The following is a 13,626-nucleotide window of genomic DNA, read 5'->3' as shown; positions in this document are numbered from 1 at the left end:
AAGAAAATTAAAGTGGTGTTTTCTTTTCTTGGCACCAAACGACCGACCCAACAACGAACGGACGAACCTTTTTGTTTACTATGAGTATTGAATGTGATTTTGTTTTATGTTAATATGTAAATATTTCGATTTTTTGCTTTCTTCAGGTACAGGGGTATGTATTTTTTTTAATTTATTTATTTACAATATTATTGATATTTATTAATTCGTTTTTTTCATTTAATTTCAACTAAAATGTTGTTTTAATTAATAATAACATTTAGGTAAATGTTTTTAGAGTTATCTACACTACAGGTTGGCGCGCGTTTCACGACTGATTGTGGTTTAAATCAAATTTTTGTGTGTGTGCCTTCCTGCCCGTCTAGTGTTGGGTGGTTTTAGAGTATTCGTGCAATAATCTCCCCCTTGCCGGTTAACAAGAGACGTTTGGCAAGCGCAAATTTAGTGCGAGAGAGTGAGTGTTTGCGAGTAAGTATTAGGGATGCCAGATTAGATGATTAATCGTAATTGTTGCTTTCTTAAACATAGCAAGTAAAAATGCTTTAACTCATCAACGTCGAATGAGCAAAAAATTAACCAAAAATTAAAGTGTCCTAAAAAATGTATAGCTCGAGTTAGGAAAAAAAATAGTTAAATATTATTTGACTCGTCATATAAGATCATGCTTGCCCAAGGTCAGCAATTGCTGGGATTACTGTCTGGTAGCATTATATTAAAAAAACTACAATAATGGCGATAGGCTGACTAGTTTATACGGATTCGAAATCATCTCATGGTCATTAAAATCGTCTTTTCTGCGGCATGATCATAAAATACTAAGACAATCAATTTCTTCGCAGTAAAAACATAGTGGCTTATTTAATAGGAAGAAAAAAATTTTTTTAAAAATTAAATTTTTTAATTTTCAAGTTTTTTGTCTGTTAGGATGAAAATCACAAAATTTTACAATTTTTGTTTGTTTTTCTTGCGAGACGAGCCGAATCATCGAAGATTTTTCCTTGCAAACCACCAACCAACCACTATTTTTATAATTTGGTTTAGAATTACTCATCAGCCAAATAAGGTGTGAAGGCTTCAAGGACCGTATATTGTACTTATACCGAAAGATTCTTCGTAAAATATATGGACCAGTTTGCAATAATGGAGCATATAGGCGACGTATGAACCACGAGCTGTATGACGACGACAGCATAGTTACACGCATCAAAATACAACGGCTGCGTTGGCTAGGTCATGTTGTCAGAATGGATGAAGAAGCTCCAGCAAAGAAGTCTTTTGAAGGCAAACACGGTGGTACACGCAAATTCGGGGGGACCAAAAGCCCATTGGAAAGATCAAGTGGTGGGAGACACCTCGAAACTTGGTTTCAGAGATTTTAGATTGAGCGCAGAAGATCGAGACGCTTGGAACGCTATTCTACGTTCGGCTAGTGGAAGAAATATTCTGTCATAACCAATTGAAGTAAGTAAGTAAGTACTTATACCGAATTTATTGCGGAAAACGCCTCTATGATATAAATACCCCATTAACCACGCTCGACAACCCTTTCTATTAGCTGTACTTTTCCCAATGCATGTGTTTCTGTGTGATGGCAGATTTTTTGCCTGCACAAATTACACTACACCCATGGTATACACATGATTCTGTGCATATGTTGGAAGTTGTATTGATGATGATGATAACAATATTGGGTTGCCCAAAAAGTAATTGCGGATTTTTCATATAGTCGGCGTTGACAAATTTTTTCACAGCTTGTGACTCTGTAATTGCATTCTTTCTTCTGTCAGTTATCAGCTGTTACTTTTAGTTTGCTTTAGAAAAAAAGTGTAAAAAAGTATATTTGATTAAAGTTCATTCTAAGTTTTATTAAAAATGCATTTACTTTCTTTTAAAAAAATCCGCAATTACTTTTTGGTCAACCCAATAAAATCCGAATTGAAAAAAGTCTAAAAACGTGCTAAGTTTGGCCGGGCCGAATATGGGAACCGAATTTATGCCAAAAGTTAAAATCATAAACCGGTTAAGACCATATTTGGCACAATTGTTAAAAGTTGTAGTGAACCACTACGTGCTCAATCGGATAACAATTGCGACTTCTAGGACCTCAAGGTGTCAAATCGGGAGATCGATTTAGTGGGACCTTTACCAGCTGAAAGACCGATTCATACCATACTTGGGACGGATTTTGGAAGTCATAACATAACACTACGTGCAAAATACCAGCCCAATCGGACAACAATATTGTTAGTTTGGAATTTAATCGGCAGCTAGACTGTCGAACTGTGTTGTCTGTGTGAATTTTGGTGGTGGACTAATTTTAGCTTTAATTTTGAATAATGTTATCTTGCTAATACGACATACGGTTGTGGAATTGTGGAATCCCCAAATGATTAAATTTTAATTTATTGTATTTTCTCCAGCTTGAGGAAGCTATTCGATCGATACTGAATGTTTTGACTCATCCTCGCGTTTAATACACTCCAACATAGGATGGAGGTATACTAATCTCAAAAACCATATGGCATCCCTATTGTGTCATATCGATAAGTGAGTGCTGTATTGATATTGACTGGCTATGACAGGCCAGTGATGATGACTACCCAATTTGTATTTGTTTTCATTTTAGTTGTTTTTCATTGGTATTGGTTAGAGAGACAGAGTAACAAAACAGTCGGAGAGTTTATTTTTAAACAACAATAGTTAGTTTGTTAATAAAAACACTGTTACTAATTTTATGTTTTCTTTATTTTTTGCTCATGCTCTATCTAGGTTACTACTACTCTTTAGTGTGTGTGTGTGTGTGTTTGTGTCTGTACTTCTCTCTCACTCTCGCCCTCAGGTGGAAACCAAAAGTTCTTAATCATTTGATAGGGATTTTTTTCATATATTTTATATTTTTTTTTTTATTGAAACAGGTATCTTCTTCGTAGTGTGAAGTGTATGAATCCCATTGTCAACAATGAACCAATATTTATGAAGTATCGTTGCGTCTTGTCTTTAGCACTTGACTCTGGGTGCTGTCTTCTTATCATCAAAAGTGTTACGAACAAGAACAAGAACAACAATAGCACCAGCAAATACAAAATTAAACAGTGAAGAGTCTTTGCTTTAGAAATTCATCAGTGTTGTATTTGTAGTGCGAATAGCTTATTTTGTTTCCGGTTAATTGGCAAGCATTAAAAGGTAGTTAAAGATACAAAAGGCTTGACGGGATGCTTTAGTGGATTTATTTATGTAGGTATAGTTTTATCTTTGCAATAAAACAATTGAGCAAAATGTAAACAAACATCTTATTTACATATGATATGTAGCTTTGGGCCATTGTTGTCAACTTTTGTTTGGCAAAACTAGCAGCAGACATAGAAAACACAGCTAAATATTAAAGTTTTTATTACTCACATTTAGATTCCCTTCCCTTAAGGATAGACAATAAATGTTGATATTTCAACACACCGTTAGTCTTCGTATATTCAAATGTGAATACTTTCTTCTTTGCCTTGTTATTTAGCTATGTCCGTCCATCATTTAAAACTTTTAAGAACATCTTACTCGGTTTGCCAATATTATTGCAGAGAATTTAGTTATACTCCAAAAAACTCGTTATTATAAATTCAAATTTTGGTATAGTTTTTTAATTTCTATTTGTGTTTAAAAAAAAATGTGACACATACTTTAATTTCTTTTTAAATCTTTGCAAAAGAAATTGATGATATCTTAAGCAGTTTAATCATTATTGACCCAACTAAACAGGGTGCGATAAGTAAGTTCTTATCACTTTGGTTTCTTTTTTTATTCAAGTGCCACCACCATAGTCATCCTTATATTGTGTGCAGATAATGAATAAACCAAAAGTGCATGCATAATATTGAAGAAAATATTGTTTTTATAAAATTTTCGAAAATGTAGAAAATATTCCACGGTAGCATTGGTATGGATTTAGTAATATATTTTCTTTATAGTATATGGATTCAAAATGACAATGTAGAAAATCAAATCTTACATTCTGAAACGTTTATTTCCATTGATCCACCAGTTCTGTATTATGGATCTTAATGGAATTCATCACAATTTGTATTCATTCATTGAAAAGTTTTTTTCTTTTTTAAAAAGTGATAATAAATCATTTTAGTTTGTGTTACACTTGGAAACAAAAATGAGAAAATATCAAACATTTTTAATATTAATGAACACGACCGGTTGCTTGTCGACAACTAACATTCATTATTCAATTTAGATTATACCATTTTAAAATTCAATTAAGCCAGAAAATCTTGAAGATTTTGTGGGTTATCATTAGTTACCATGGGTTATACGTTGCCTTTTGTACAATATTTAAGAATTTAAGCAGCAACTACATTTGCTCTGGAACTTGTAAGATGATTCCTAGGGTAGTTTTGTGTTTTTAACAATTTCTCAACTGTATTTGCCGGAGCAATTAGTAATGCCATCATATTAGGTGAAAGGATCATCACTTACGCGCTGCAAATATTAGGAAATATTTTCGATATGTTCAGATCAAGTTCCACCTAAGGTAGTAGTGCACAAAATGACAAATTTCTTTTACGCTGCACTCAGCAAAACAAATCTGGTGATTTCAGCAAAGACTGTCTGCTGATATTTAATTAAAAATTTTAAACTTTTGCATAAAACAAATTTAAAATAAGTACCATTGATGTAGGACGTTGGGGATTGAAAATGGGCCATATCGGTTCTGATTTGGATGTAGCTCCCATATAAACCGATCTCCCGATTTGATTTCTTGAGCCCCTGGAAGCCGCAATTTTTGTCCGATTTGGCTAACACTTTGCAAATAGTGTTCTGTTATGACTTCAAACAACTGTGTCAAGTACGGTCCAAATCGGTCCATAATTTGATATAGCTCCCATATAAACCCATTTCCCGATAGGGAGAATTATAAAAATTTAAAGAGAGCATCTCACCCACACAGTCTCACTTTTATTTTGTGCGTGAGTAGGAGGTCAAGTAATGTTATATTAATGGTTGCCCAAATATCATAATTTCTATGTTACTTAGTGTTAACAGAGTTTTTAGTTTCATTCTGATAATTAATGCTATGAGAGACTGGTTTGTTATGAGATACAATATAATAATTTATATTTGTGGCATATATGACAAATTGAGTTAAATTTTTTAAACAGTGGTCCTCAATGACATAATAAACTGAATTTTATGCAGACAACTCATACGACATATTTGATGAATTTGATTGAAACCATTAACACTTTTTAATCTTTTTATTGTGATAGTAAATGGTTGTGACCTGAACCTTTTAATATTAAACATCAAAAAATGACTAAAGTGTAAAAATTAAGATATTTTCTCTATCATGACTTAGGGTATTAGATTGAAATGGAGTGAAGCATTGTTTTGTAAAATTTTGACAAAATTTTCTCTAGAAATAAAATTTTGACAAAATTGTCTACAGAAATGAAATTAAAAAAAATTTTTTTTTGAGAAACAGGTTAGGTTTAAGTGGCAGCCTGCTATCAGACTCACTTAGACGTTTTCGAACAGAAGAAGGAAGATGCCTTCTAGTTCCTACCGTTTAACGATCCAGATTGCTTTAAAGAGCCCAACAACTTGCGAATGTTCACATCCGTTAAATCAGACAGGTTCTCAAAGAAATGAGAACCTAAAGTGGAACTTTTTCTGACTACCAGTGCGGGACACACACACAGGAGGACTTCTATAGTCTCTTCTTTTTCGATGTCCTCACAGCTTCTGCAAAAGTCGTTGCTGGCAACCTTCACTCTGTCAGCATGTTTTCGATTAGACAGTGACCTGTCATGACGGACACAATGACTGAGACGTCTGTTCTAGCCAATGACAGCAATGATAACGACAGCGGTAGATCTCTTCAAGTCTAGATTAGGCCACATCGTTTTAGAATGCTCACAGCCTCCTTCGGGCCTGGTCCAGAAAACTTAGCTTTCATGTCGCTAGAGACATACCCACAAATTCCAGTATCCCTGGAATGTGTATGGTAGTTCCTTATCCAGCAAGCTCATCCGCTTTACAATTCCCTAGGATATCTCTGAGGCCCGGCACCCAGAATAGGTGAGTTTTGAACTGTTCAGCCATCTCGTTGAGAGATCTGCGACAGTCGAGGGCGGTTTTCGTGTTCAGAAATACTTTCTCCAGGGTTTTAATGGCTGCCTGAGAAGATATGTATGCCAATCGTCGTTATGGCATTATATCTTAGCCATTCCACCACTTACTTAATTGCAAGGATCTTCGCCTAATACACACTGCAGTGGTCGGGCAACCTTTTCGATATGACCAGTTATACATTGATCTTTAGAGTACATCCCAAAGCCCAACTGGTCGTCTAGTTTGAAACCATCCGTATAGAAGGCTAAGTAACTTCTATTTCCAGGGATATTGTATTGTAGTTTCAATCAGTTCCATCAGAAATAGTGGCACATTACTTTTTATCAAAAAGCAAAAAGCGGTAGGGTGTAATCCACACTGCCTGGAACATCGGACATTCTATCAAGGATAATACAGTGTCCGTAACCGCCACATGACCAATGAGAAAGCCCCCTTAACCTCACGGCAGTGGTCGCTGCAATTTGTTTAGCCACAATGTCTAGTAGCATTAAGTTCCGTGCATCAGATGGTGTCGTCTTCAGTGCGGCTGTGATGCACATCCTTTGAATTCGGTAAAGTATCGAGCAGTATGTGGATTTTTGAAGCGCCGTCCACCAGACCACAGCACCATATAGCATTATACGTCTGTCAACTGCAGTGTATACCCAGTGCATGGCACACGGTTTAAAAACCAAAAAATTGGCCTCTTGCATGTGTATAGGGCAAGAGTTGCCTTTCTTGTCCTTTCCAAAATGTTGGATTTGAAGTTAAATTTTCTGTCCATTAAAACACCCTATAAAAGTAACTTTCTCTCCTTCCAAGGAGACAGGTTCCACTGTAGGCAACTTGTATCTCCTGCTGAAAAGAACTACTTCTGTCTTGCACGGATTCTGTTTAGACCACTTTTGGTAGCCCACTTCGCTGTTGCATGTAAAGCTTCCTGAAGTATATCTCTTAGAGTGCTGGGAAACTTTCCACGTCATCAGCACGCGCAACTTTATTACCAAAGAAAATTTTGCCAACATTTTATTTCTATAGGAATTTTTTTTAAATTTATATTTCATTTTGTCAAAATTTTATTTCTATAGAAAAATTTTTTTAAGAATTTAATTTTCAAGGAAAATTTTTATAATATATTATTTCCATCGAAAATTTTGTCAAAATTTTATTTTGTATCGATTTTACAAAAAATTTTGTAAAAAATTAATTTCTTTAGACAATTACATAAAAAATTTATTTTTACAGAAATAAAACATAAAAAGTCAAAACAGGTTTTTATAGACATTTTTAAATATAAATATTTGGATGTATATATTGGGTTGCCCAAAAAGTAATTGCGGATTTTTCATATAGTCGGCGTTGACAAAGTTTTTCACAGCTTGTGACTCTGTAATTGCATTCTTTCTTCTGTCAGTTATCAGCTGTAACTTTTAGCTTGCTTTAGAAAAAAAGTGTAAAAAAAGTATATTTGATTAAAGTTCATTCTAAGTTTTATTAAATATGCATTTAAATCCGCAATTGCTTTTTGGGCAACCCAATATACCAATATATATTAATATAATTTATAAAATAATCTAAATGTTATCTCAGAAAAGTGTCAAAAATTTTATTTTTATAAGAAAATTTTTAATTTGTTTCATGGCGTGTAAATATTTCATAGACAATAAATTGGCTCCAACGATACAAACACATATAAAATCGAACTAACAAACATTCTCAGATATCTAAGGTTAAAAGGCCATGCGTTATTATAAACAACTGCAACACACACGTATTTACTGTTATGCAAGCAATTAGAACAACAGAAATGTATTATTCCAAGGCAACGAATAATTGTTGCATTAACAAAAAGGTTATTAGCCATTAGTCTACTGATTTCTAGGCCACTATACACATGTAAGGTTACTACTATTAGGGGATGCAAATGACAATGTGGCATTATTTCAAGTCTGTCTCAACTCACCGCCTTTGTTGATGGCACGAAAAGTTAAGGCACTTTCCAGATTTATTAAAATGTTACTCAGTCTTGAGTGATATTTACGAAATAACAACAAATCTACGTGAATTTTGTTTAAAGCCCACCACAGAAATATGTTTGAGTGCATAAATGAAGAAAGAAAATAAATTAAAAAGAAAAAATTATTTTAATCTTGAGAGGGTTAAAAATAGTTCTATCAATTCATTTTAAATTAGTACAATGATTTTCGCAAATTGTTTGATTTGTAATTGATTTCCAAATTTTCAATAACTATGATTTTCATTATGTTTGCAAAATAATTTGGAGATTGTTGAAAATAATCACAACACTTCAAGATAATATTTTTAAGAATAGTATTTTTATAATTTTTCAACTGTAATGCTTGTTAAATAAGTATTTTTATATATTTTTTAAACGAATTTCTTTTGTTTAAAAATTTAAAAATAATTCACAATAACTCTAGTAAAGCCTAAAAGTATGCTTTGGAAAATATTAACGCCACCCCAAAGCAATGTTAATACCCCACCACTTTGATGGGTATTTAGTTAAGCTTAACATTCACCACTTTAAGCTTGCATTGATTCTGGTTTATAGCTGTGGGCTTAACAGCATTATAATGTCTATTTTCATAATTTTTGGAAAATAAAATTGAGATTAAAAAAAATATTCATAACATTTCAATAAAATATTTTTAAGAATAGAATTTTTATAATTTTCCAGCTTTAATGGTTTTTAATAAAAATTTTTAAATATTTTCTAAATGAATATAATGTTTAAAAATATTAAAATAATTCACAATAACTTTAGGAGAGCCTAAAAGTATGCTTTGGAAAATATTAACAACACCCCAAAGCAATGTTAATATCCCCCACAACTTTGATGGGTATTGAGTTAAGCTTAACATTCACCACTTAAGCTTGCATTGATTCTGGTTTATAGCTGTGGGCTTAACAGCATTACAATGTCCGTGCATTTTAAAATTTTTAGAGGTCGTTTTAAAATTAGCATTACTTACAATTTTCACTTTTGGACAATTGATTCACAGATATCGTATCCAAATTTCCACCCAACAAACGGGCAACAATCTCTTCGACATATTCACGTATTTTTAGTTTTTGTTCGGCCGTTATTAAGGCCGATGTGGCACCAATTTGACTAACACTTTCAAAATCTGCAGAAAAATTAGATTTATTAAAAAAAAAAAACAAACTTAACTCTTTTATAACTTACGTATTGAACTGTCGTTGCACTCTGATATGGGTATGTAAATTTCACTTCGCGCTCTCATGGGATACACCAACTTTTGTTGATTGAATGACATTTGTTCGGCCACCCACGATGAGGTCTGAGCCATCGAATCTTTCGAAGTCTGACAGAGCTCACATTCCCATTGGGCGGTCTGCGATAGCCAGTCGGCACATTTGAGACTACGGCAAATGTACTTCTGGCAAATGAAACATGTAACAAATCTACAAACGAGAGAAGTTTTAACAAAATATTAAATAAAAAATTAAAAGAAAAGTATTGTATTTAATATTGTATTTTTCAATATTGCACACATTATTTAAAATAAAAATATTTTATTTATTAAAAATAAATTTGACTTTTATACAAAAAATTCCTTCCAATTGTTGATGTGAAACTATTTTAAAACTTTACAGTGCAAATCACTATTTTTTGACTACTACTATGTAGTCGTATATCTGTTATCGCATGTTATCGATAACTATTCAGTACAATTTAACACTAACATTTTATTCAGTATGTCTGACTTGCATTGGATACGACTTAAAGAAACAGTGGCATCAAATGTTGGAAAATACTCACGTTTTAGCATCGTCTGGATTTACTTCTGCACAGCAGACATTGCATATAAATTCTGGTGGTCCTTCGACAGTTTTTTTCTTTTTTCTCTCTGAGATTTTGCTGCAATTTAAAGAAATTAAAGAAAAAAATTAGCAACTCAGCAACTAGTTAAAATGATTTTTTTTCGAAGAGCTAAAATCAAGTTTATATTAGGTTAGGCTAAGTTAGGTTATAGTCGCAATTTAAATTTTCGACAATTAGATAGAAGGTGTTAAAATGACTTCGATACGCCGAAGAAGTTGTTCTGAAAATCCCATGTCCAAACTGAGCCGTTAGCATATGACATGGGAATAATAGTGGATACAACAGAAGACATGTTGGGGCTTTTGATGATAGAAGTAGATTTTCCATAGTCTAGTATGAGACATATAGAGCTACAAGAATTTTGAAATAATGAGATTGATCTAAGATAACAACAATAGGAAAAAGTCGTTTAAATTTTAGTTATCAAGAATACGTCCGGCATTACTATAGAAGGAGGCTAAAATATACCCCAAAGGCCTATCAGGCATACCCTTCCCAAAAAACAGAGTACTAAAACTACCATTTCCTAAGCAAAAGGGTAGTAAAACTGCCCTATCCCAAGAAAAAAGGTATTAATAATAATTAATAATGCACTTTCCCAAAAGAAAGGGTACCAAAACTATGCTTCCCCAAGAGAATGGATATTACAGCTACCTGTACTAAAACAAGAATGGATATTACAGCTACCTGTACTAAAACAAGTACTAAAACTTGTACCTTTCCCCTGAGAAAAGGTACTTAAACTACCCTACCCAAAGCGAAAGTGTACTAAAACTATCCTCTCCTCAGAGAAAGGGTACTTAAATCACCTTTTCCTTTTTTAAAACTACCTGTACTAGAACAAATACTTAAACTAGTACCTTTCCCCTGAGAAAGGGTACTTAGACTACCCTACCCAAAGCGAAAGTGTACTAAAACTATCCTCTCCAAAAAGAATGGGTACTAAAATCACCTTTTCCAAAGGTACTTAAACAACTCTTTCTAAAGATTTTCAAAGAAGAGAGTACTAAAACTAACCTTCCCAAAAAGAAAGGGTACTAAAACTACCCTTTCCAAAAAAGAGGGTACGCAAACTATCCTTTCCAAAGAGAAAGGATAAAAAACTACCCATTCCAAAAGGAAAGGGTACTAAAACTATACATTCTCAAGAGAAAGGGTACCAAAAAAACACTTTATTAAAAGCAAGGATACCAAAACTATCCTTTCCAATGGGAAAGGGTATTAAAACTACCCTGTCCAAAGGAAGGGGCATGAAAACTACCCTGACCCAAAGGAAAGGATTTCAAAACTACCCTGATCCAAAGGAAGGGGTATTAAAACTACCCCGTCCAAAAGGAAAGAGTATTAAAACTACGCTGTCCCCTACGCTTTCCTTTGGGAAAGGGAAGTTTTAATGCCCTTTCTCTCGGGAAAGGTTCGCTCCAGTACCCTTTCCTTCGAAAAAGTTTGTTTTAGTAACCTTTCCTTCGGGAAAGGGTAGTTCTAGAAAACTTTCCTTCGGGAAAGGGCAGGTTTAGTACCCTTTCCTTCGACAAAGGGTAGTTTTAGTACCCTTTCCTTAAGGAAGAGGTACTTTTAGTACCCTTTTCATCAAGGTTGTTTTAGTACCCTTTCCTTCCGGAAAGTGTAGCTTTAGTGCCTTTCCTTCGGAAAAGGGTAGTTTTAGTACCTTTTTCTTCGGGAAAGGGTAGTTTTAGTAACCTTTCCTTCGAGAAAGGTTGTTTTAGTACCCTTTCTTTCGAGAAAGTGTAGTTTTAGTGCCCTTTTTATCGGGAAAGGTAGTTTTAGGACCCTTTCTTTCGGGAAAGGGAAGTTTAAGTGCCCTTTCTTTCGGGAAAGGATAGTTTTAGTACCCTTTCCTTCAGGAAAGGGCTGGTTAGTTCCATTTTCCTTGGGGAAGCAAAATTTTAGTACACTCTCCTTCTGGAAAGCGTAATTTTAGTGCCCTTTTCTTCGGGAAAGGGTCGCTCCAGCACCCTTTCCTTCGAAAAAGTTTAGTTTTAACCCTACCCTTTCCTTGGGAAAGGGTGGTTATAGTACCCTTTCCTTTGGGATTGTGCCCTATCCTTCGGGAAAGGGTAGTTTTAGTACCCTTTCCTTCGGTAGAGGGTAGTTTTAGCACCCTTTCCTTCGGGAAAGAGTAGTTTTAGTGCCTTTCCTTCGGAAAAGGGAAGTTTTAGTACCCTTTCCTTCGAGAAAGTGTAGTTTTAGTGCCCTTTCCTTCGGGAAAGGGTCGCTTCAGTACCCTTTTCTTTGAAAACGTTTGGTTTTCGTTCGGGAAAGTTTTATTACCCTTTCCTTCGGGAAACGATATTTTTGGTACCCTTTTCTTCGGGCGAGGGTTGTTTTGGTACCCTTTCGTTCGCGAAAGTTTTATTACCATTTCCTTCGGGAAACGATATTTTTGGTACCCTTTTCTTCGGGCGAGGGTAGTTTTTGTACCCTTTCCTTCGGGAAATGGTGGCTCCAGCACCCTTTCCTTCGAAAAAGTTTAGTTTTAACACTTTCCTTGGGAAAGGGTAGTTATAGTACCCTTTCCTTTGGGATTGTGTCCTTTCCTTCGGGAAAGGGTTGTTTTAGTACCCTTTCCTTCGAGAGAGCGTAGTTTTAGTACCCTTTCCTTTGGGAAAGGGTAGCTTTAGTACCACTTCCTTCGGGAAAAGGTAGATTTTGTACCCTTTCCTTCGGGAAAGCCTAGTTTTAGTGCCCTTTCCTTCGGGAAAGGGTCGCGTCAGTACCCTTTTCTTTGAAAACGTTTGGTTTCAGTACCCTTTCTTTCGGGAAAGTTTTATTACCCTTTCCTTCGGGAAACGATATTTTTGGTACCCTTTTCTTCGGGCGAGGGTAGTTTTAGTAGCCTTTGCTTCGGGAAAGGTTTTTTAATACCCTTTCCTTCGGGAAATGGTGGCTCTAATAACCTTTCCTTCGGGAAAGGGTAGTTTTAGTACCCTTTCCTTCGGGAAAGGTGTCTCTGATACCCTTTCCTTCGGAAAAAGGTAGTTTTAGTACCCTTTCCTTCGGGAAAGTGTAGTTTGATTGTGAAATGGGTATTTTTAGTACCTTTTTCTTCGGGAAAGGGTACCCTCGGTACCCTTTACTTCGGAAAGGGCAGTTTTAGTACCCTATCCTTTGGGAGTGGGTAGTTTTGGTGCCCTTTTCTTCGGAAAAATTTAGTTTTAGTACCATTTGCTTCGGACAAGGGTAGTTTTAGTACAATTTTCTTCGGGAAAGGGTAGTTTTGGTACTCTTTGCTTCGAGAAAGGGTAGTTTTGGTACTCTTTGCTTCGAGAAAGGTTATTTTGAGTACCCTTTCCTTCGGACAAGAGTACCCTTACCTATAAGTAACACTACAACAACCCTTTTCCAAATGAAAGGGTATTTAAACCACGGCTCCCTAAAGTAAAGGCTACTACAACTACCCTCTCCCATAGAAAGAAAAGGGTGCTTTAACTTTCTTCCTTTTTTTTGTTTTGATTTTTTTTTTTCAAAAATTGAATTTTATAGTAAATTTTGGGAAGGTTCATATTTTGTTGAAGTAACAATGAAATACTGTTTTGTAGTTTATAGTTTAAAATTTTAATTGTTTTTATATAAAATTTCGTTGTAAATCGAATAAAGCATGTTTGTTACTTTTTTGAACCTTTAAA

The 13,626-nt window shown here is 34.7% G+C and overlaps 1 protein-coding gene across 11 annotated transcripts in view; it reads right to left on the bottom strand.

Moving 5' to 3' along the window:
* LOC106081450 (uncharacterized) overlaps positions 1-13,626 on the bottom strand; it is a 207,009-nt gene that overhangs the window by 51,564 nt on the left and 141,819 nt on the right. For 10 of the 11 annotated variants that reach the window (XM_059369462.1, XM_059369468.1, XM_059369469.1 and 7 more), the window contains 4 exons: positions 9,917-10,015; positions 9,320-9,558; positions 9,105-9,260; positions 8,075-8,167 (listed from right to left, as the gene is read on the bottom strand). In XM_059369462.1, the coding sequence (XP_059225445.1) occupies positions 8,075-8,167; positions 9,105-9,260; positions 9,320-9,558; positions 9,917-10,015 (587 nt within the window). The remainder of the gene's footprint in view (positions 1-8,074; positions 8,168-9,104; positions 9,261-9,319; positions 9,559-9,916; positions 10,016-13,626) is intronic. The other variant, XM_059369466.1, reaches the window with a different exon arrangement.

Source organism: Stomoxys calcitrans, chromosome 5 (assembly GCF_963082655.1).
Source record: "Stomoxys calcitrans chromosome 5, idStoCalc2.1, whole genome shotgun sequence".
Classification (NCBI taxonomy): Eukaryota; Metazoa; Arthropoda; class Insecta; order Diptera; family Muscidae; genus Stomoxys; species Stomoxys calcitrans.
This window is presented reverse-complemented; position numbering and strand designations above follow the sequence as displayed.